Source organism: Ziziphus jujuba, chromosome 3, assembly GCF_031755915.1.
Source record: "Ziziphus jujuba cultivar Dongzao chromosome 3, ASM3175591v1".
Taxonomy (NCBI): Eukaryota; Viridiplantae; Streptophyta; class Magnoliopsida; order Rosales; family Rhamnaceae; genus Ziziphus; species Ziziphus jujuba.
In genome coordinates, this window is record NC_083381.1 from 1,746,212 (window position 1) to 1,772,294 (window position 26,083).

General features: G+C 28.2%; 1 protein-coding gene and 1 pseudogene across 3 annotated transcripts; one reads left to right on the forward strand and one right to left on the reverse strand.

Annotated features, from left to right (window-relative positions):
* The first annotated feature begins 7,875 nt into the window (after window positions 1-7,875).
* LOC107425567 (UDP-glycosyltransferase 43-like) lies at window positions 7,876-9,252 on the forward strand (annotated as a pseudogene).
* Window positions 9,253-9,964: 712 nt separating this feature from the next.
* LOC107425568 (protein TRANSPARENT TESTA 16) lies at window positions 9,965-14,036 on the reverse strand. Of its 3 annotated transcripts, XM_048478100.2 has the most exons (8): window positions 13,983-14,036; window positions 13,399-13,623; window positions 12,830-12,896; window positions 12,541-12,705; window positions 11,511-11,552; window positions 11,327-11,368; window positions 10,934-11,158; window positions 9,966-10,290 (listed from the first exon to the last, which is right to left on the reverse strand). In XM_048478100.2, the coding sequence occupies exons 2-7, from the start codon at window positions 13,584-13,586 to the stop codon at window positions 10,958-10,960; spliced, it is 705 nt and encodes a 234-aa protein (XP_048334057.1). In that variant the 5' UTR covers window positions 13,587-13,623; window positions 13,983-14,036; the 3' UTR covers window positions 9,966-10,290; window positions 10,934-10,957. The 3 variants fall into 3 exon arrangements, with proteins under 3 accessions (XP_048334058.1, XP_048334057.1, XP_048334056.1); XM_048478101.2 differs by lacking the exon at window positions 13,983-14,036 and having other exon boundaries at window positions 9,965-10,281; window positions 13,399-13,866; XM_048478099.2 differs by lacking the exon at window positions 13,983-14,036 and having other exon boundaries at window positions 13,399-13,865.
* Window positions 14,037-26,083: the final 12,047 nt, after the last annotated feature.

The following is a 26,083-nucleotide window of genomic DNA, read 5'->3' on the forward strand; positions in this document are numbered from 1 at the left end:
TTAAATAAGGGACTCAGTAAGGACCATTTTTTTTTTTTTTTATATGTGTAGTTATGGCTTGTGGTACCTTAGGCCGTTTGTTAACGTTTATGCTGTTGTGGATTTATTTACATTTACACATTTGAGGTTTTTTTAATATTACATGTGTTCGTTGTCCACGTTTTAAAGTGAGGTTCCATTAGATATCCTCTAGGGATTGTCTAGTAGAACTTTACTAGACAAGACCACCCAGAAAATCCTGGGAGGGTCTCGGGGTGGGTCCTATAATTAAAAAAAATTCTGGCTTTTCATATCTTTATACTAATGTCATTGCATCCATATATCTCTTATGCATATCCCTAGGTCCACCTATATAAGAAGCTAATAAAACAATTGGTATGCAACTTTACTACATTGAATTTCTCCAATATTAATACCATCATCTTGATTACAATGTAAGCAATCTAGTGTAGACGCTTTAAGTTTAACAAACATATCAACCCTATATTATTGCAAAATTGGAAGTTGGTCTAATTTGCAGTCTATAACACTAATAATCTCGACAAGAAACATTATATATATATATATATATATTTTTTTTTTTTTTTTATGGCACCATTAGAGTTGAAAAAAAACCTAAAAAAATTCAATATCAAAACAAACACTTAAATACAACTATATATAATAAATAATATATGCATTCAAAATCAACAATATCTTGATATTTTATTTCTTTGTCAAGTAATTCTATACTTGATTTCATTTGGTGAGGATCTACTAAAAATTGACCTTCACAATAGGATTGCTATTTCTTTTGTGTACTTTTTTAATTCCTTAATGTAAGCCAATATCACCATACGGAAATAATAAACAATATTTTAATGGATCATAACAACCATAGTAATATTTTACTTTATGAGTATAACCTCTATGACTATAAATAATAATTATATTTATACTTTCTTCATCTTACACTTTTGTCAAGCCACACTGCTAATGCTTGTGAAGTAGAAGGTGTATGATATAGTTTTTCATCCAACGTCTAATTTTATATGAATTTGATAATTTTCTACGTATGGTAATAAGAGTTTGAAAATTCTTAATATACCCATTAATTTGGCCAAAATAGAGAAATTTGTCTGCCACAACTATCCGACCGATTTTGTAACTTATATTCAGCATCATAGAAGTACAATTGTAGATATGAAGGCAGCTTATTTAATGGCAATAATTCATTAATATAGTGATAGACCTGACCTTGGACTCGAAATGTATATATCCCTTTGTTCCTACGATATTATGTTTTATCATATTTTACACCAAAGAATGTAAAGAAAAATAAATTATTATAGCTATATACAAATTTACAAAATTCTATTGATTCTTCAGTATTTCCCATAAACAATTCAAAAAGTTCTTTAAGCAATTATTTATAACTAATAATATTTCTCTATTTGGACAACAAAAACCATTAGGCGCATGCTTAAATTTCTTTGAATGGAAATGGTCATAAAATATTGTATCATCCAAGATATCTGCTTGCAAAGGTATATTCTCTAAAGTTAACTTTGCATTTTTTTTTTCCTACATGATTGAAACCCTGCAATATGTACTTATTTAGTACTAAATCTAAATTTTCACAATAATATACATATATATATATATATATATATATATATTATTTTAATTCATTGACATCTTGACAAAAGTTACTTTACCTTTTGAACATACTTTTCCTATAAAACTTCCCACAAAATCTGTAAGTGTATTTGAAATACTTTTTAGAACTATAGATATCTTATTTATATAAATATAATGTATGACATAACGTGCTAAGCAAAATCAGTAAATGTCTTACCAATTTCATAAATACTTAACATTTATATCAATATTCGTAATATAAATATATTACAATTAAGATGAAACTTTAATATTTAACTAAACAAATGCCTTGAATCCATTCTTGTACAATGGAAGCCCAATTAAAGAGTTTCCTTCATAGAATGCAGTAATTGAGGAAGATTCAAATCCTAACATTTGAATAGAGATATAATATTAAATATAACAACTTCATTTAAATAAAAAAAACAACAAAACAAAAACAAAACAGTCAAACGGTGATCTACAATGTTTTAAGTAAAACACAAACGTTCAATCATATAGTAATACCATGAAAGGAATTATCCAATTGAAGAAATATTAAATGCGAACAAAATTTTGAACTATGGGCCTGATGCTTTTTTTGGATCATAAACAGAACATTTATGTTGTCACAAAAATAGATTAAAAGAAACAACTTGGTTTAACATTAAATTGTTCTATGAACTTTGATTAATATATTGAAGTCAACAAAAATAAGAAATAGATTAGGGAAACTTCCAAATTTATATATATATATATATATATATATATATAATTTAAAAAAAAAAAGAAAGGGGAAACTTTTAAAAATATTACAAATTATGAGCACTTTGAGATAAAACATTAATGAAGAAAACAAATGCAGCAACACAACATCAATTATAGATTTTATACGAAATAAGAGGTTCACAAAAGATGTCATAATCAACAAAGCAGATTTTTAAAAAATAAAATAAAAATAAAAAAGTATGCAGTTTAGAAAATTATATAATTATAAAATTAAAGTTAAGCATTTATTTCTTTCAATCTTTGTCCAAATTGAGTCTGCTAATTTATTTCTAAATTCCACCCATAAAATTTAAACAAAAAAGTCAATAATGCGAAAGGATTAACAAAGCTTTATGAAAAAATATGGGAGTTTTTGTAATCTATGGAACATAACAAATTGATAAACTGCAACAATTTTCAAAGTTTTTTTTTTTTTATTAATCCAAGAAAGATGTTTTTTTTTTTTTTTTTGGTCAATAGCTAAGGAAACGAGTTTTGAAAATAAAATAGCATGCAAGGCAAGAGCAATAAAAATTTTTGCATAAAAAATTTATTGACCCAAAAATTACATCTGTATAAAAGATCATATTATGTTAGAATACATGAGCTAGAGGAGGCATCAATTCTAACAAAGAAAAAAAAGGGTTCCATTTTTGCTTTCCAAATCCTATGATCATGCCTAATTTCTATTCGGTTCCAAGCTAAATTTTTTATAACATATTAAAAGGTCTTGTCATTTAGCATGTTCAAACAATTACTTTGCCTTTTATTTATAATTTTTTGGATAAAAAACCATACCCATATTTATATTCAAAACAAAAACAACAAATTCAAAAAATTTTCTATATTTTCTAAATTTTTAAAATTTATAGCTATTATGACATAAAGCATAACAAAAGCATGAAAAATTATCTTTCTACAGTAACTTATCATCATGAAGATCAATTTTGACTATCCTAAAACTAACCCAAAAAAAAAAAAAAAGATTCTTTACTAAGTTAGTTTTTTTCTAAATGGAATCGAATTTTAGATGTTGTTCAGGAAAAGATAAAAAAAAAGACACTAATTCGATAAAAATGATAAAAAATAGTTTCTTCTTTTAATTATTTCCCATCATTGTATTTTTTACACTTATTCATTAACTGCTCAAAAGTATAAATAAAAAAGCATGCCAAAAACAAAATTCCATATATAGCAACCTAATTTTACTTGTCCAAACCCACTATCAAACCTAGTAAATTCAAAACCCACCTCTTTTTTGGTTTTTTGTTTATTTATTTTTTATGGTTTTGTTTGTCCAAAACCCGCTATCCAAAACTAGTAAATAATCTCTCCATTTTTCTAATTTTTTTTTTATTTGATCGTTTGGTCATCTAACTCACTTTCTATCTGTAAGAGTCCCAAAAAAAAAAAAAAAAAAGGAGAGAGAAAGAAAGAAAGAAAGATGGAATGTAAAAGAACAATCAAACATCTTAGACCATTGAAGATAAAATTGAAAAATAACAATAGAAAACCAAAATCGTAAGGAGAAAAAAAAAAAAAAGGAAAGAAAGTGAAAGAAAACATTAAAGAGAAAAAAAAAGAACATAAATTCGAGCGGAAGCAAAATCTCGCTTTCTCTATCTATAAGTGCAGGGAAAAAAAATGATAGAATGTAAAGGAACAACCAAACATCAAAAAGAAGAAAATGATAATTAGAACATCAAAAATAAAATTAGAACACGAAAAGGGAAAAACATAAAAGTAGAACATAAATTAGGTTGGAAGCTAAATATAATTATACATTCAAAGACAATCTGAAGGCAACAAATGTAATGGAAATTGAAAATCAAAGTTTCAAAGAAGAACCAAAGACAAATACAAACCAGGTTAGGAAATTCTTTTCTTCTGTTCCAGAAAAGCAATGTGAGCAAAAGAAGTAATGTAATCCAAAAAAAGAAAAAAAAAAAAATCTGAAATTCAAACTATATCATAAGTACAAATGAATCCCAAAATTTCATGGTAACTGATAGATCCATTTCAGTAGAAGCCATGCCTCTGTAATCTGTTCAACCTTTCCTTAAGCTTCCCTCTATCATTAACCCGATCTCTCTCTCTCTCTCTCTCTCTCTCAAATGTATATATATATATATATATATATATATAAACTCACTTTGCCAATTATCAATTTTATTATATCCCAATCAAATATACATTTTGGGCACAAATGTAATTGCATTAAAAAAAATATCAAATACCTATTCTAACCTTTTTATTTATTTATTTTTTTTCCAAAATAATGTGAAATGTCAGCCGATAGGAAACAAAGGATAGAGAGTGATATAACTATCTTGAGAAATGCTAGCAGTACTCGCACCATTCACTCGCCCAAATACTCGTCCACTTCTTTATGTAACACGTGTCTTTAAATTTTTTCCAAAACCAGGTTACAGTTTAGATAAATAGGTTACCCATTAATTTGATAGTTTTATTACCATATTGCCTTGGATCGATTTCAATACAAAAAGCTTCTATCACTTTATTTTTTCTTTTCCAATTATTTTATTTAATTCACATGTATTTTTAAAGTGGTATATAATTTAATTATAAAATTGATATTCATTCTATATATTTAACTAAAGCAAAATAAATGTTTTAATATAATGAAAAAACTTTTATTTCACATTTGTTTTTCAACTGAGCCATTTTTGTTTATTTAACTAAATAAAACTATAATAAATTTATATAATATAATTACAAAACTAATACTATTCAAAAACTAAAATAATCAATAAAATTTGATAAATTAATAAATATGTATCATTAATTAATTAAATATGTCAATTATGCATTTTGTATCATTCTAAGTTTGAATCTTTTAATTTTTTTTTATTAAGGTTTCCTTATTTTTCTATTCCTATAATACTTTTATTTTTTATTTTTTGTTATTAAATCATATTACTTTGGTAAAATCTATTAACAATTTATATTTTTTATTTAATTAAAAATAAATTAACAACTATCAAATATTATTTTTTTATTTTAAATATAAAACAAATTAGGATTATTTTGTTAAAAAATTTTAGAACTGGATTTGCATTCTTGTAAAAGAAAAGAATAACAGTTTCGTAATACATATTAAATTCCATGGATTTTGTTTTAATTAACATTTGCTTTGATTTCATACAAAGTAAAAGACACGTAGTAAATGTAGGAAAAGGCGACTGTGTGCGAGTTTTTGAGCGGATGTCCAAATTAGTGTAATTAGCACTCCTCAATTATCTTTTCCCTGGGGGCTCCAAAGAAAAGAAAAGCAAAAAGAGAAACAACCTCGAAATAACAGCGTAAAAATTCCTTTTGTCTCTTTCCCAACAGATAAAAAGTATTCCTTGACCTTATCAACAAATTCAGAGCCCATCATTTTTTTCAGGGCAATACCAATGCCACAACAGTCTTTCTCAAAAAATAAAAAAAATCAAAATCAAAATATATGTAGTAATGCAATCCCCGTTACACTCGTTTTATTAGAACTATTTCTCATACCAACCAAATATGGTTAAACACAACAACCAATTTTAATATATGTGTGGATTTCATTTATTATGTAGATATTTATATTTTTTATCATATAAATTTTAATATTGATGATATTTTTCAAACTAATTATTATCAATATTATTATTATTAATGATAATTTTTAAAAAAACTCATTATCATTACTTCCCAATAATTTTTTTATGTGTATGTGTGCGCGTGCATAGAAAGTAAAAAAAGAGACCTTGAAGGGAAAAAAAAAAAACCAAAAAAGGAAAAGCCAAAACAATCAGACTAAACTATTGACAGAAAAATCCATACCGTGAGTACAAGTCTAATTCTGCGAATTCAGCATGGGTGGCAGGTGGACCAATCTCAGTAGAAGCCGTAGCTTGTTCAGCCTTTCGTTTCTGAGTCCGTCTAATCTCTTTGCCTTTGACTGAAATTACCAATTTTATCCTTCCCAAATCAAATAAATATTGTGTTTTAAAATTGAAATACCCGTTCAACATTCTATTTCCCTTCAAAACAAAGGGCATTTGGTGGAACGCAAAGTAGAAACAACAGAAAAATTGTGTTGGTTTTTAATATTCCTCCTTTTATATAAGTAATAGACATATGCTAGAGCTTTGGCATTGGCATGCTCTATGCATTATAATATATATACATACATACATACAGTACCAGAGGTTGGTATTCCGCCCAAAAACCCCTTTCCGATGAGATCCAATTGGTGTTCATCTCCACACCAGGAATTGGAAACTTGGTCCCAACCGTTGAGTTTGCTCAACACCTCCTCCACCATCACCCTCGATTCTCTGTCACCATCCTCCTCTTCCACATGCCTCATAGACAAAAAGTCAATTGTGACGGCCAATCGGTCTCAGGCCCCGTTTAAGGCATAGGCCACTAAGACATATGCCCAGGCCCATTTTATTGGGCCTGAAAAATATTTTTCCTATATACACATCTATATTTATTAAATAAAGAATAAAATTAATATATATATATATATATATATATTAAATAAAAAATAATTATTAATTTATTTTAAAAACATAAGAAGTTGACTTTGTTAAAATTTTAAATTATTTTTAATTGATCATTTATTGCTAATTATCTTTGAAAAATAATACAATTCAAGTTTAATTGAAAATTTTTGTATTTTATTCTTATAATTAATTAGATTGTAACCATAAAACAAGAGAATAATATATATTAAATATTCTTCTTGTTTATATAGCTTTTTCTCTTACTCATTTATTTTTTTTCTCTTCTCATTCACTCATTTTTTATATTTATTTAATTTTTAATATTCAACCTACATATGCAATTCTAACTTAGAGGGTCCCAAAATATAAAGTAAGTTCATTGATTTTTATTTATTTTAATAAATTTTCAATCATTCTCCTAATATATGTATATATATATTATTTTATTTGAATTCATGGTGTGCCATTTTAACTATATAATTGTTTATGTCATTTCTTCACTTTAAAATAGGTTTAAACAATTTACGATATATGAAAATAATTTTAATTTTTTGTATGATGTAGAAAAATCAAAATTGTTTGGTGATGATTTTCTAAAAGAAAAATATTTAAAACTTCAAAACTTTTTAAAACATGATATGCTATTTTATACTGATGCTTTAGATTTATTTTCAAAACGAAAAATTTTGAAAGAAATAATAAATTAAGAATTAAAAACAGCACTTTAGATGTTAATTCATATAAAAAAATTAAATTCTTTTTCTAATGCATGGATAACTTGTAAAATATTATTTTTATTTATACTCAACAATGACTTAAAAAAAATTAAATAATTTAAAAATTTTATCAATTAAGAAAGATTTATTATCAAATCTTGAAAATAAAAATTTAAATAATAACTTTACATATTAAAATAATAGAAAATTAAATTTTATATCTACTTTTTAAAAACTAATATTTTAAAAAAAAAATTAGAGCCCAAGAATTTTTTTTTTGGCCTAGAGCCTCATAAATGGTTGAGACGGTCCTGGTCTCTGCCACCATGACAAACATCCGATTCATTCATCTCCCCACCGTAGACCCGCCCTCAGATGATCAGTTTCATTCTTCAATGGCATACATATCTCTTCTCATAGGGAAACACAAGTCCCATGTAAAGCATGCAGTCTCCAAGCTTATTGAGTCGTCCAACTCCGAGTCAACAGCACGAGTTGCCGGTTTGTTCATCGACATGTTCTGTACCTCTATGATCGACGTCGCCGGCGAGCTGGGTGTCCCTTGTTACCTTTTCTTCCAGTCCCCAGCGACTTTCTTTAGCTTCATGCTTGATCTTCCGAGCCTTGATGCGAAACTCCTCACTGAGTTATCTGACTCAATCACTAAGTTCAGCATCCGAGGCTTTGAGAACCCAGTGCTTCGGCTTGTGTTGCCCAACACTGTCTTATGTTGTAAATACACTCTATGATCTTGAACCCTATGCTTTGAACTCTCTTTGTAGGAGTGGGGTGCCAAAGGTTTACCCAATTGGGCCTATCATTGAACATAATGGGCCTTCTAAATGGCATAAGGACCAAACCCCTCATGAAATGGTGATGAAATGGTTGGATGCCTAGCCCACATGATCCGTTGTCTTCCTATGCGTTGGTAGCATGGGAAGTCTTTGTGTTCCTCAAGTGAGAGAGATAGCAATTGGGCTTAAACAGGCCGGGTTTCAATTCTTGTGGTCAATACGGGAGCAGCCCAAGACACAACTGTAGATCTCCCCAGTGAATATGTAGATTTTGATCAAACACTGCCAAGTGGGTTCGTTGAACGAACAGTGAATATGGGCTTGGTATGTGGATGGATTTCACAAGTAACCATTTTGGCCCATAAAGCAATCGGAGGGTTCGTGTCGCACTGTGGTTGGAATTCAATCTTGGAGAGTTTGTGGCATGGAGTACCGATTGCCACGTGGCCAATTTACTCCAAGCAACAAATGAATGCATTTGAAATGGTGAAGGAATTGAGTTTAGCGGTGGAGATTAGGTTGGACTACAAAGAGGGCAGTGATTTGATATTAGCAGAAGAGGTGGAGAGGGGGATTAAAATGTTGATGAATGGTGAGGAGGAGGTGAGGGAAAAGGTAAGAGAAATGAGGAAGAAGAGCAGGATGGCTTTGATGGAAAATGGATCTTCAATAAAGTCACTGGGAGAATTGATTAAGGAATTAATGGCTAACAATTAAGGTGTGAGTTGCTTATAATTAATCATCATGTAATAAAGAGTGTACAATGATTCATTGATCGTGTCCACAAGATAAGATTCAGTGAAGGTCTATTTTAGTCTTGCATTATATATTGGCCCCTTTCTATTTTAAGTGCTTTCTTATTCGTTTTTTTATGTACATATACATAGTAGGCACGAGAAAATCGAATTCAAAATTTTGAAGAAATAATGGCTTTATACTATATATATAAATATATATATATATATATATATCTCAATAGTTGGGAAAATAACTTTATTGCTTAATATGTAAAAGAGATCCTTGGTTAAACTTGAAAAACTGACTATGGCAAATTTTGATTTGTAATTTAGTTAGTAGAGAAACTTACAAAGAACTATATATCCTCCATATTATACATTGTGTCTCAAAATTAAAGCTATAAGGAGATGGAAGAAAGATTATTTAAATGGCAAATGGGCACATAGCACACTTTAAATTTTAATCAAACCCTTTGATATTTCACTATTTGAATAGTTGATGGCTGAGATTAATTAACATGTATATGAAATAAGACATTGCATGTTAGCTTGTTCAACCTTTAAATAAAAAACCTTTTTTTTCCTTTCTTTTTTTTTTCCCTATTATTAAAAAAGAACAAAAAGATAAATAACTCTTCTTTTCAAAAATAAAAAATAAAAAATATTGGTGAACAAAGGCTAGATTCAATCAACATGCATGTACTTATTGGTAACGACTAAAAGTTTCAAAAAAATTTGTGACAAAAAACCCGCTTAACTTGAAATCAAAAATTCATTTCTAATTAAAGAAATGGAAATGGAACCAAAGTTCAATCCAATTTTATTGTTAGACATAAACAACATCAAAAGATAATATATTTGACAATATATAGAGAGAATTAACATATATAATGCTTTGTAATTAACATAATTATGTAAAAACACCCAAAAATAAAAAAAATTCCCTAGTTGAATGGATAGATTCATAGACAACTCATATTGAAAAAAAAAGTTTCTTAATGAAACCTAGCTATATAATATTACTGTAAATATCCAACTCAAATTTGGCTCTTCATATAACAATTCAACATATATATGCAATATTAATTTTCTTTGTACCATATGCGTTCTGCTCTATGCAAAGCAACCCTCCTTAGCAAACCTACACATTCTATAGCAACCATGTTAGAATCCAATAAAACAAATTAAAATTAAGAAACTGAATTTGGATCTGTGTATTTATATGTAACAAAAAAGATTATATATATACTATGTATTTAAATATGCATTACTTTGACCGATTTATAAAATAGGATAATTGAATCAAGTTTCATGTAACTGTCTTTTTTATTATTTGTTCAATAAATTTTCAATGTATATAAGTTTCTTAATTTAGAGAAATTTTGAGGAAATTTTTAAACTCTTCATAAGGATTTTAAAACACATTTTTTTTACAACTTTGGGCAATGGAGAAATTAAAGATTTTGAAATCTTAGTTATTACTGGTCCAACCAACAACAAATAGCCACCAATATTCATCATGACACAAAATTCTTATACAAAAAATGTATGACACACAATTTTTAATGCTGAAACTAAAAACTACTTTTCCATATTCACCATTGATTAATGATAAATTTATATTATGCATTTTAAAAAACTACTTTAATTTTATAATATTGTGGTAGATCATCAAGGTTTAAAATAATTAATGATTATACATATATACATATATATAACAAGATTTTGAAAATAATGTTGCATATCATGTAGAAAATATATATATATATATATATGTATGATTGTTATCATACCTTATAAATGAGATTAGGCTAGAATTATTCTTGAAGGGTACTAGGCTGAGCAAGCTGAAGATGATAAGGGTAAATGTGAGCAGGGATATTAGTTGCAAGCTGAAGCACACTATTTGGTTGTTCACCAAAGTAGGGGAATTGATCCAAAGCAGGTTGTTGATGCTCCATTGGCTTTGCTTCCATTGAAGTTTGCTGATACTCTAGAGCCATCCTATGTTCCTGGATCTATAATATACAAAGATTTACCATTAATTGAATATTAATTCTCATTGTTCCATATGTACCTTAAAGTACTGTTAATTAACATGTATACTTATATAATTGAAAAATATCCTTAAAAAACCATTCAATGTGATTAACTTGCAGTAAAGATTTTCTTAAAATTTTACTTACCCAACGGCACATACTGTTATTTTCCTCCTCCAATAGTCGTTCCTAAATATCAAAAGCAAAAGACAATTTAATTACTACTTCATATATATATATATATATATATATATATTGTTGTAACCTTTTTTTTTCTTTTTTTCTTCCTTTTTTTTTTTTTTTTTTTTCAAAAGAGAGAGAGAGATTTTACCTTCCTTCTTAGATTGTCAAGTTGCTGCTGCAAGAGTTCATTCTGCATGCAAATCATTCAAAGAGCTCAATTAAAACCCCCCAAAAAAAAAAAAAAAAAAAAGAAAAAGAAAAGAAAATTGCTAACTGCTTATGTAGAGCTATATGGCTAGAGTACGTAATAAACTTAAGCAACTGCATGCATGCTTTTATATCATTAACTAATTATTTCTAGATGCCTATCTTAAAAATAATTTTATGGCATGAAAGATGTTAAATGATCAACTTGTAACATTGGCCAACTTTAGAAAACCATGACCAAATCTGTTGCTTAACCATCATGAACAATTAAATAAAAGGAAAATTTAGCAAAACTAGCAAGTAAAATGGGAGGAGTTTAAGGCATAGTCTAATTTATAATTATATACCCAAAAAGCCGGACACACACACACACACACACACACACACAAATACATATAGACACACTACACCAATGGTTTATCGAATTGTATAATTAAAGTTTTAATGGCAGTAGAAAACATTAATTAATGTTCATTGAAGCAGTTTGATTTGGAACAAGTTTCTTAATTCTACATTCTCTTAAAACTAAAAACTCATAAAAATTTTCTTACAGCTGAAGATAAATTCAGGCATCATTTAAGTCAGTTTAATGAGCTTCATGGTCAGCTTTAGTATATGCATATTGTGTATGTATATATAGTAGAAAAGTGTTTTTAGAAAGTGGTTATAAAAGTGCTGAGGAACAGATTGTATGTCAATAAATTCAATTGGGATTTTTTTATTTTATTATTTCGATCGATCAAACAGGCACATTCTCATTAGTTTGCTTTTCTTTATTTTTGATATTTCTTGTTGCTTTTTTCTTCTTTTTCATTAGTTCTGTCTTATACTCATCCTAATCAAGAGATAGAGGAAAATATGAATATAGTAAATTATCAGTCAACAAAATTAACATTTATATGTTAAAAGGGGGAGAAATAAATCTAACATAAAATAGAAAAAAATTACCTTTTTTATTTAAAAAAATTTACCTTCCTATCTCGAACTTTATTGACAGAGTGCTCCAATTGTTGCTCAAGTTGGTCCAAGTCCTCATATGTGAAGGAACTCATATCATCACAAGTGTAGCGCTCCATACTTAACTGAAGACGATGAGTTTCTTTTCTCAGCATTGACATTTCACTGTAGAGTTGTTCCTATATATACAAATAATAAACTTTGTCAAAAAATGAAAATAAAAAGAACGTATAAATATTATGTTATATATATATATATATATACACGCATAAGACAATGTGATCTTTGGATATATATAAATACACGGGTGTCATGTTGAGGAATACGAATCCCTGTGGCCTTCTGGTATCTTTCTATGATTTGCTCCATTCTGTAATAACATAAAATATATTCAAATAAGTACATTATGTAAAATTTTTCTATAGAAATTTCATGAGCATCACTAAATAAAGTTTTATAGTTTGAAATTCACAGCCGGTCAAATCTATATATATTCATATATGCAGAGATCTATATCTGAAGGCTCAGTCTTATTAACCCTAGCTAATTAATTTTCGTCAGAAGTTTGTAAATCAGTAATTCAAAAAGCCAGTCAAAGCTCTCAATTCTTGATCAATCTGATCTAAATCTAGTAAGTAATCATAATTGTTATAAAAATCCGAACTATATAATATAAATATATAAATTAAATTCATATGAATGAAATATCAATTATAGTCTTGAGATCTTTCAGGTAAATTAAACCCTAAAAAATCCTGAAGATATATAAAATTAAAAAATATATATATAAAAAACCAGATTTTAAAATTAAAGCAAGAGATCTTCAAAATAAGGTAATTAATTGAAAAACTAGTAGCATGACATAGATTTACCTGAAAGGCTCAGTACAATACTGACAGAGCTTTCCAGTGCTGGAGAAGATGATTAGCCCTATCTGAGCATCACAAAGAACAGAAAGCTCATGAGTCTTCTTCAAAAGCCCAGCTCTCCTCTTTGAGAAGGTGACCTGCCTTGTGGTTTGGTTCTCAATCCTCCTGATTGGCAACTTTCCACGTCCCATTTTTGTTTGTTAAACAGCTAATCTTGCTCAAACTTCCCTGTATTTCAGTTTTTTTTTTTTTTTCAAAAAGATAAAATAAAAGGAATTTATTATACCATTTTCCTTACTTGTTCTTGATCATGTTATATATGAGAAAATCATAAAGTGGGCTATTCTAAAAATTGCTAGGTTTTTTTTGAGCATTCTAGGTAATGGAAAGAACTGAAAATTGAAATAAATAAAGGGGAAAAATAGAAAAGACAAAATGAAATTTTTTTTTTTTCTTCATTCACTAAAAAAAGTTGCAGGCACTTTTATAAAATTCTTATACAAAGAAACAAGCAAATTAAGGAATTCACTCACACAGAAATTTTTTTTTTTTTTTTTTTTTTTTTTTTGAGTTAAGAGGTTGTTTACCTGGTTTTTCCTTTCCCTTGCTTGGTAGAGATATAATGGAGAACATGCATCAACTATATCTGTTATGAAATTGGTATATATTGCTGACTACGTTAATGTTTTCAAAAGGAACACAATTTCTGTGAAATCCCAAAATGCCCCTAGCGCATTAAAGAGAGAGAGAGAGAGAGAGATCTTTCCTGGCTGATTTGGCTCTGAGTGCAGCACATGGATGGTGGATGTTGATGCATTGTGTAGTCGTCTGAGTGGGTTTACCAAATCATGACTAGGATAATGAACTTTCCTTGTACACATGGATGGCATTTTGTGTGATTTCAACAGAAAAGGTAGTCCTTAATGGTCAACAAATTAAAAGTATGGACAAGAGGGTTTGTGACTGCCAACCACCACTGTTTTGGTTTCTCTCAAGCAATCTGAACTTTTCCAATTTGGGTAAGAGCTAGAGAAAGTAGGGTTTTCAAAAATAGAAAGTACCATGGCCAAATGGGAAAAGACAAAGTGTTACAATCCCCGGTGGGGATCACTTTCCTTTTGCTTGCTGACATATACTTCATGGCCTTCTTTGTCATTACTGACCAGAGTCATACCAACTTCTACACAGAGGAATAAAAAGAAATGATGGATTTTTTTTTTTTTTTTTTTTTTTTTTTTTTTTTTTAATTTAGAAGTACAAGTTCTTCACAATTTTTTCATGAAAACCCGAAATATCTACCAACTCGATCCCGTGGGTACATTATTTCCGGTTTCCCTAATACAAAACCTGGCTTGTGGACTTTTGACTTTTTAGTGTTTTTATTAAATTTTCATATTTCATTTGCATTTTCTTCCACACCAAGAATTTAGATTTTTCATGTGTTCAAAATTAAGGAAAAAATTGCAATTAAGGTTTTTTTTTTTTTTTTTTCGTTAGGGGTGTGGGGAATAAATTGAAATTGCGGTATCAAATGTATGTAGAAATTATTCCTTTTCGACATTGGAAGCCTTCAAGATATGCGATCGGTCTCCACCCAAGAAAAGCTGTCAGAAGATTATTTTTGTAATGGCTATAAGTGGTTTACCTGGACTTTTTATATCTAAATTACCCTTTAACACATGGTACTTTCCAAAATCACCTCAAGTTGGGTCTATATATACTTATATCCACCATGTTCATGTCATATGGAATTTATATCCTCTATTCATTTCCTTAAAATTTGTCTGTAATTAATAATTTTTATTAAGCTAATATTAATATTAATTATGTTCGAAAGAGATAGAGACAATAAATTAACAAGACAGATCATGATAGGAAATTGTTTATGAGGCATTGTTAATTAATTAGTAAATATTAATAAACAAAGTTCATTTCAATTTAAGGTTTCCGAAAACCAACGTCGATATATATATATATATATATATATTTTTTTAATTACTTAATGATCTACCTAGTGGAATAATTGTAAAAGTTCTAAATTAAGAGCTTAAGTTGATTTGATTTTTGCAATTTGTTTTGATTAATTACTAAATTTAACAGCGAGAATTCAGAAATCAATTTTGGCTTGCCAGCTTTCTCTCTCCAATATGGTTTAGCCATTGATAGAAGATGATCATATATAGATGGATATACAGGGAAATGTTTGATTATATGTTTGTTCTATCATCATTTCGAATATTTTGCCAATTGAGATTAATTATACTTCTACTTCTTTGAATCAAGTTTATACCATTCATCATTTTATTTATATACCTACTAGTTCAAACTAGTAATTAATTAATTACAGTTTTTATATATACTATTAAGATACTGAAAGCAGTATTTATTGCAATAGATCAGAAGGAGAGATATATATACATATTCATATATTATGTTTGCATGTATAAATTCCAAACAAAATTTGCTATAATTTGTGCATACAAAATGTGCATGAGAGAGTTACCCCCAATCCCACTATCAATTATATATAATTCACCGAACCTGAGGAAAAAGACTGCTGCTGCTGATTTTTCTTCGGTTGAAATGTCAAAGTAAATATAGCATTTCTAATGGCATTGCATTGCGAATTTCGGCATAGAATTGGTTTTAGACCTTCCAATGGCAAATTATAAAATTTGCTAATTGCAATTTTTAGTGCGAAATTTGGTAAAAAAAAATGCGATTGGCAAATTTTGATAAAGTTGAATTTACACCATTTGCTGATGTAATTTTTACTTTTTACTTGTTAAATAGTGACATTGAATGGGGCATATACATCCAAACATCTCAAACATTTGATTAAATACATTTTTTTATTTGTCAATGCTATATTTTAGCATATATCATTAGAGAAATCATATCAAAATTTGGCATTAACATTATCATTTACCATTAAAGATGTTATGCCAATAGGAAATTTTAGAAATGTTGGTTGCAAAATGGCATTTATTATTGGGGATGCTCTTAGTAAAACTAGTAGTCCATTTTACCAAAAAAGCAGTGGTACAAATTAAATTGAGTCCCCCTAAGTTTTGTGCTTAATATACAATTAGTAGAAGTAATTATATACAATTATAATATATAAATTTTAATTATATAATATACATGGATCAATTCTTTGAAAAAAATTTCACAATAATTAGAGATAGAGTAAATTGGAGTAATTGGGTTATTACCATAAATGAATGGAACGCTGGAAATGGAAAAGTGGTCCTGAATAGTTTGATGTCCATTTCACAATCAGTCCTTCATTCTCACATGGCCATCGCAGGCCCTTCCTCTTGACTAAATATTTCATGACATTTTCATGCACACAAAATATTAATTTTGCGTCTTTAAGAAGCCTAGTTTGAGAGTGAAAATAAAGGGTCCATCGATCAGATCTGTAACCTCCCGGGCCCTTCCAATCATGAATTTATTTATTTTGTTCCTAAAATATATTTACACACTATTAATTTTCAGCAACAAATTTCGCATATACATACATATATATATATATATATATATATAGTCTAGCTTTAACGAGGATGTTAAGTTAAGGACATGGTGTGGATGCACATCCCACAATATATTGCTGGATAAAATTTGTCCGACATCATTTTACGTGATGTACATCTGCACAATGTCCTTAATTTAGCATTGTCATTGGGGCCTAATTATCTCTCTCTCTATATATATATATGTATGTTAGGTGATGTGTGAAATTAATTTGCAAATGCATGAATCATTTTCAAATAATTTACTGCAAAAATAAATTAAACATCCATAAATATTAAAAACAAGATTCACAATTAAAGAGATAAGAAAAAAGAATAAAAATCAGTGAAGAAATCCTCCAAAAGCTCTCTAAACCGTGACCTTCTTCTCCAAGCAAACCCATATCTATGCTTTCTCCAAGCTCTCCAATTGATTTCCTGAAACTCTAAAATTCTGAAACCTTAAAACCTTTAAGAAAACTTAAAAAACTTCCAAAATTTGGTCTGTTTCTGTTTAAGCCTTATAAAAGCTCCTAAATAACTCTCAAAAACTTATATATATCTTCCTTCAATGCGGTGAGGGCTATATATATAGGAATTTTGGGGATCTTTTTTTTTTTTTGTTTTCAATATGAGACTCTTGCAAGACACATTTTTAGATCATCAAAAGGATTGAAAGAATTTCATGTAAAAATAAAACTTCTTAATATTACTTACTTCCTCTACAACTTTCTTTTCTCTAATTCCTTTTAAAAAATTTGTTAATTAGTCTAATTTACCATTAATGAAGCATGTAGTATAACATGTACCTCATTAATAACAAATTAACCAATTATTGCCACTTGTTCTAATCTTGACTCTTAGATTGCCTTGATTCCTTCTCTTGATCAATGGTAAAGATTTAACTAGAATTTTCCTTTTATAAATCCCAAACTTCAAGTGACGATAACTTTTTCCTCACACATCTGAATCCAAAAACGATGTGATATTTGAAATTGTCAGATTGTGAGGATTCATATGACATCCATTTCCACTATGAAATTTTCAACAGTAATATTATAGAATCTTCAAGGAATCTTCTTGAAATATTTATGACTCTTCTTAATGCTTGATCCATTTGAGCTTAAATCTTGGTTCCCACCATGGTTTGACTTATGAATCAATTTTTACAATTGTTTTCTTGAAATTCTTTATCCTTTACCTAGATTTAAAACAAATATATAATTAAGTATCTTTCTATAATAAATTAACACAAACCAACGAATATTAAGCTAAAAATATGATATAAAATCATTAACATTTTAGACCTAATATCAGGATCCTCCCAAGTTACCTATTGAAACTTTAAGATAGCTCCAACTAGGGAAAACCCCATTGGAAATTCAACAGAATACTCAGCAGCATCTCCCTTTTAAAATTTGGTTTTTCCAAATATTCCTTGCACAAAATACTCACTTCAAAAATATATATCTGCCTTATTCCTTTACTTTTTACTACAATTTTCACAATTTTGCACAACTTCTATAATAACAGTGCAAAAACATAAATATAAATACTAAATAATAATTCATGAATACCTTTTTATGTGTCAAGATCCCTTCCAAAGTTTCCTACCTAAATGCCGGGATGACCCCGACTCTTTCCAAGTTTTAATTCAGCACAAGAAATACATATGTCTATAAATTCATAGCTTTTTGCACCTCCCACTTACTACAATTCCAAAAATTTATAACACGCAGTAAATATAGCAGCACATAAATATAAACAAAAAGATAATAATAATAACAATATGGACCATATTAGATCTATCATACATCTAGCATTAAGGGATACAACTATAACAATATTCTTTATAATAATAGTAATAATAATAATAATAATCTATATAATATATAAAAGTAAGATAGCGAGTAAATTTTTTTACCACATATCATCCTCATATTCATTCTGTTTCCCTCTAAAAGCATTAAAAAAACTAAAATTAAAAAATGAAATTGTCTAAAAATTCCACTGTCTTAAAATTATTGCCATATATCATCTTTATATTCATTTTATTTCCTTCCAAATGCATTACAAAAAAAAAAAAATAAAATTAAAGTCTAGAAATAAAATTGTTTGAAAAATTTCACAATATTAATAAAAACTTGAAGGGAATAATTTGATTTTAATATTTGAAAATTTCCATAAAATGTGGTTATTATCAAGATTTGCTATAAATCTTTGCAATAACATATACAATGGTTTTAGCATAATTTATATAAATAATATCTCCATAAATAATGTTTTCACAAATAAAAATTCCACAATCTTAATGAAGCTTGGAAGAAAAAATTTGAAAATTTCCATAATATGTGGGTACAAAGATTTTATTTTTGGTGATGGAACAAAACTTGGCAAGAGAAAATTATTTTCCTCCTTATTTGGTTTCATTTTGAATTTTTTAAAGATAAGATAAAAAAACATGTATATAAAAATAAATATTTTTATTATTAAAGATATTTTACACAAAAACTCTATACACTAATACATATTTATATATGAATATGCAATAAATCTAATTTCATTATAAAATAATAATATTAATATATGGTAATTAATAATAAAGTTGATCTTTTATTAGAAATTTAAAGTGGATAATGCATTTTTTTTTAAATATTTTCCAAAAAGTGCTCAAAATGTACTTATATATATATGTATAGAAAAATTCTATAGTGCAGACGGTTTACATATGGACCACATCAAAACTGATGCTTTTTGGAAAAATGATCGGTTTTGTTGTGAATGTGTACACAACATACATAGCAAAGCCTATATATTTTTTTTTTAAAAACTAAAAAGCATCAGCTTTGGTGTGATCTACATTGTAGAACTACTCTATATGTATATAGTGAAATTCTATAGTGCGAACAGTCTGCACCATAAAGACGATAGTTTTTGAAGAAACTATCGTCAATACTCATATCTGTGTGATTGTATTGACGACGGTTTTTTTAAAAACCGTTGTTAATATTGAGATCTGTATGATAAAAACATGTGGACATCCGCACCATAGATGAGCTTTATGTATATATATGACAAGATTTCATTAGTGTAAAGCAATATAAAATCAATTTTGTATAAATGTGGATTTCATATTTAAAAGTATAATTGAATATTTTTGGGTTTTGGATTTAGGGTTTAAGGTAATGTAAATTTTTTTTGGTAACTATACAATATAATGAAAGTTGTATAAGACTAACAACCATCAATTTGATTTGTAATTATCACTAAGTTGATTTTTGTGATCTTATTCAGTCTCGAATCTTGATTGCTATCTCGAACTAATTTTATTAACAAGAATGATAATATTATTAAACAATTATTCTACCATTAATGATAATATTATTAAATAATTGTTCTACTATCAAATTATTTTTATAATTATATCATTATATTCTTGAATATGATAAACTTATGGATAATTGTCAACTTTCCACGGAAATATGTTGAGGCATGGTTTTTATTAATCATATATATATATATATATATACATACAAGATTTGACTAATATCTACAATATAAGATATTCTATATATGGTACAGATAATCGTAAATAGAAATAGTGAGCTATAACATTTAATGAAAATGACTTTTTTTTTTATTAAGAACATTTCAAAATATACATAAAAGGAAAGATCCCTAAAATTAAAAAAGATATATATATATATATATATATTATAGACAACGGAAGAGATTTATGATGATACAATTATCCCATTTAAATTGTATTCTTTATCTAATTAAATTAAATCTTTTATATAGAAAAACAAGGTATATTTGAAATTTATATTTTAATGGAGAGATAAAGATATATTTTAAATTTGTATTTCAATATATAAATTCCAAAAATCAAAATTGAAAAGTCAAAAATCAAATTAAAAAAAATTGAAATTTAAAATCATGTTTTATCGAAAGTCTCACAACTTTATAAATAGAGGGAGAAACCAAAAAAGAAAAAGATGTTGGAAAAATAGTAGAAAAATGTTAAAAAATACAGAGAAGAGAAAAGGTGAAGAAAAAAAGGAAGAAAGGAAATGTATAAAAAAAAATATTGACATAGATATAGATGTTATGCAAAAGTTTTATTGTTTACCAATATTTTAAGTACGATTGAATATAATGAATATAAATTGTTTGGTAAATATAAAGTTGATTATGTAATTATTTATGTTTTTGTAATTGATATTTTTTGTCAATTTTATTGAAAATATATTTTATTTAGATAAAACAAACTTAAGTATATTTTTGGGTGAATTTATATGTGAAATTAATGGTTATATAGAAATAATTATCATACTTATCATGCCAAAAGATTCAAAAATTATATTAATTTATAATTTTTGAACTTTACATATATTCTAATTAAAAATTTTATTTGTGAAATGTTATTTATACAATATTTTAATATTTGATTTGATTATAATTAATTAATTTTTATTGATAGTCATCAAAATCATCTATTACGGTTACATTTTCCATGCATCACATGGACTTAACATTAGTAATAATAATAATAATAATAATAATAATAATAATAATAATAATGATAATAAATAAAGACGATCTGGTTCGAGATCTAAACCATACAACCCACATCTCAACATCAAAAAAATATGCCAATATGAGTATATTAAAATACACATATAGAAACAATACCTTAAATTGAATAATTGAGGTCTTAACAATAATCCGATAACATTACCACTATCCAGAACCAATATAAATAATATATTTTCTTTATATATACGTATATACATAAATATAAATATGTATACAGTCTCTCAAAGAATTTGAGTAACCTGCTCATAGGCTACTACACCTGCCCGAAAGCTAATATATCTGCCTAATGGCTAACTCAAATATTTATTATTAACATTGTATGAACTTTTCCACTACTTTATAATGTTACACACATACTTCAAATTTCTTAAAGTCATCAACCCAGATGGACATAATAATCATGCAATCGATAATAATAATAATAATAATAATATAAAATTAGAACTAAAATAATAAATATATTACTTAAACATCTCATAGTGGAAAATACCCGATATACCATATGATATACTAATGCACGGTCCCATGATATTAATTGTCTATAGGTGTACTACTACCAATATGGCCAATGGTAGTTGTTTATAATGGCCATCCAACTCGTTGATCTCGTATAGAATAGAAATATGGTACTAAATTGTTCATGAGCCTAACCAAGTCGTTACCCAAGTATGGTATAGTACACTTAACACATAACATAACATAATATATATATATATGTGTGTGTGTGTGTGTGTGTGTCAAAAAAACACCTTATGCACCAAAGTGATGTTTAGCATCCCAAACATCACTTGACAGAAAAGAAAAAAGAAGAGAACCTACAAGGTGTTGGTGTTAAATAAGAGAACCTAAAAGAAGTCCCTTTAGCATCCCGAAGGTGTTGGTGTTAAATAATCTGCCATCTTATGATAAAGGGGAGAGTGACTAACATTATCATTATAAAAGTACCTGCCTATTCTCACTGACATTAGTGCCTATAGGATGGCTATATATAACCTGCAACAAGAAGACCAACTAGTTACGTATAAACATATAAATACTAAAGCATCAACTTCTCATAATTACATTTTAAAACCGTAAATAAATGTTATTTAATGTTTTAAATAAATGATAAGCAAATAGAATTAAGAAAAATAATAAGATTTAAACAGAACATATAATCTTACAAATTCCATAAAATCAAACATAACTTTATACATTTAAGTACTACCATAAAATCAATAACAAATAATAAGAATTATGAAAATGCAAATATAAAATTTTAAGAAAATAAATCACGTTAAAATTATCTTAATATTAAATTCTTTTTTAACTTACACTTCTTTAAAATCAACATTTAGGTTAATAAATGAATGTATAAATAAATAAATAAATAAACAAATAATCTTACAAAATCATATACATTTATTTAATTATGTACACACTTACACCTATATGTATATATGCACATACAAATAGACATGTTTTTAATAATATGGTTGTTTTACCAAAACTATAATTTATGATAAAAAATTTCACAATTCAAATATAGTTTATACTCAAAATTTAAAGCACCGATGTCTTAAAAAAGAAACCATATACACTAATATTTTTTCAATTCTACAACCAACTCAAATAAATAATTTAATATTTAGTTATGCCCAAATTACTTTAGAAAGGAAACAAAATCTTTTTCCGTCCGATCTCATAAAATAATTACTATTATACATAATAATTATAATAATAAAAATATATGAAAATACATTTACACATTCTATTAGTATGAACACCAATTCCATTAATATCAGGAAGGTCGAATCATAATATATTAAAATGCCCCTTGGACAGTATAAATCCCCTGAGTCTACAAACTCACAGATAAGCAAGTACTTGGATAAACTTAAATAATCGTAACCCAATAATATAAAGTTTACACAACCATAGATCGACATTTAAAACCAATAAATCAATGAATGAAATTATTTTAATTTAAACCTAAACCTTAAACCTAATTAATAATAAATTGCTAAATATCCTAATAAATCCAAATTTAATAACAAATACATATATTTTACCCCAAAACATAATTTAGAAAATATACTACTCATAGTATTGACATTTGGTCATCCTTGCCCTACTGTAGGGTTCATCACAAGTTCAAGCGAATGCCTAATGTAACACCCCGATCCCAAAAAATGCCCCAAGTTTGAATTTTTGGCCAAGTTTGACCTAGATATATTAGGATTGACCAAGTGGATCCCATGATTTTTTTTATTTTTTATTGTGGGAGCAATTTTATGTTGATCGAGATACCATGGAAAAGTACTTGTCGACATGAGTTTATAGACTAGTAGTATGCTAAAATTGGAGCTAAGAATAGAAAGTTATGGTCAAAATAAGATGCAACCCGAACTGATTGATGAGTCTGAAGTTGACTTTTTGTTTACATAGATTTTGATGTTGACCTTTTTACTATGTGATAGTGCTTATCGCTATGAGTCTGTAGATTGGTGGTACGCTTGATTTGGACTCATAGTTAAAAAGATATGGATCTTTAAAGTTAGAACCAACATTTCCGGGTCAATTATTATAAACATATGTAGGAATTTTGAAAAATGCCCAAGAGGTGCCATGTGTCACCAATCCATGGGTGCCATGTAAACACCCCCTCTTCTTCTTATTCTCTTCCCTTTTCTCTCTCCTCACCCCCCGAAAATATTCCCTTTCTCCTTTCTCTCCCCCCTATCATGGGCTGGTCGAAATTGATGAATTTTTGGCCACCCTTGAGTTACATGCATTGGTCGCCGGCATACTCAGTCACCGACGAGCTCAGCTGCCCAATTTGGTGGCCGACCGGCTAGCGATGTGCCTAGATCGGGAGGTGGAAGCCGATGGTGTTCGTTTCTTTTCTCCTGTCAATCTGCAGTGCTTTGGTATGCCCATGCTGCACTTCCCCCACCATCTGACATCCCATCATGTCAGCTTTGCCCAGGACTGCTTCAATCACCGAGGAAGCCATTGACGAGCAGGAAAACAGCCATGGAATTTGGCGGCGGGCACACCATCCAACCACCGGATTCTGACCATCTTGAGTTGTGTTCTCTGTCCCTTCCCCCCTAATTTGAGCTCCTTAAAGCTGATGGTGGCCTTCGTTTGCTCCAATTTGAGCTTGTTTATGGTGTACAAAGGTGAGCAAGTTGGTAGCAATTTCCGATGAAAATTCTGACCATCGCTTGCGGTTTCGAGCCAATGAAAGGTTAGCATTGTATTCCCCATCTCTTCAGCTTCTCATTGATACCCTGTTTGTGAATTATGGATGTCTATTTGAAAAGTTGTCATTTTTGAATAAATTATTAAATTAAATGTGAAAAATTGGAAAATTGAATCATATTGAATATATATATACATGTTTATATACACATATGAATACATATGTTTATATTTATATGTGTGTGTATCAGTGTGTGTGTGTGTACACTACTGATATGTGTGTAGATTGATATATATATATATATATATATATGTAACATCCCACATCGGTTGGAAAGGGAAACGAAGCACGCCTTATAAGATGGTGTGGATACCTTTCCCTTGAGACGCATTTTGTGGACCCACAGTGTAACGGGGTCGCAGAGCAAAACCGTGCAGGCTGGGCCCAAAGCGGACAATATCTCATGCAGATGGTCTGGACTGTTACAGTGGTATCATAGCCAGTACCCGGATCGGTGTGCCAGCGAGGACGCTGGGCCCCAAGGGGGGAGGATTGTAACATCCCACATCGGTTGGAAAGGGAAACGAAGCATGCCTCATAAGGTGGTGTGGATTCCTTTCCCTTGAGAAGCATTTTGTGGACCCATAGTATAACAGGGTCGTGGAGCAAAACCGTGCGGGCTGGGCCCAAAGCGGACAATATTTCATGCGGGTGGTCTGCGCTGTTACAATGTATATATGTATACACATAAATATTTTTCATACATTTATATGTTTGTTGAAAGAATATGTGTATGTATATGGATATATGTGTGTGAATATATAAAAATATTTATTTATGAATATATAAGTATGTATATGCATATACTCTTTTTTATGTATGTTTATGTGAATATATAGGTACTTGTTAAAAGATTGTATATACATATATACATTTATGTGTGAAAATGGTGTGAGACTTGTACATGTGTTTAAATGTATATATGCGCACACGTTGCGATTATCTATATATTTTGTGTATATATACGTTTTTATGTGTATGTAAAAATGTATATATATATATATATATTGACAGTGTATGAATGTATACATGTATATAATTGTTTAAATATATTTGTTAGATCAATTTAATTTTATGGTTGTGGAGAACTCATTTGTGATCATTAATTGTTGAATGTATTGTTAAATTTTACTGTTACATTTATTTTGCACAATAAATTGTATTTGCATGAAATTAAGTTATATGTAAATTTTACATGATTTAATATAATTTTTGCATAAATAAATTTTAAGGGTTTAAGAAAGGTAATAATTTTTAGTGTATAAAAATATACTGGAGTATTTGAAAAATTGTGAAATTGAAATTATTGTAGAAGTAATTAATTTTA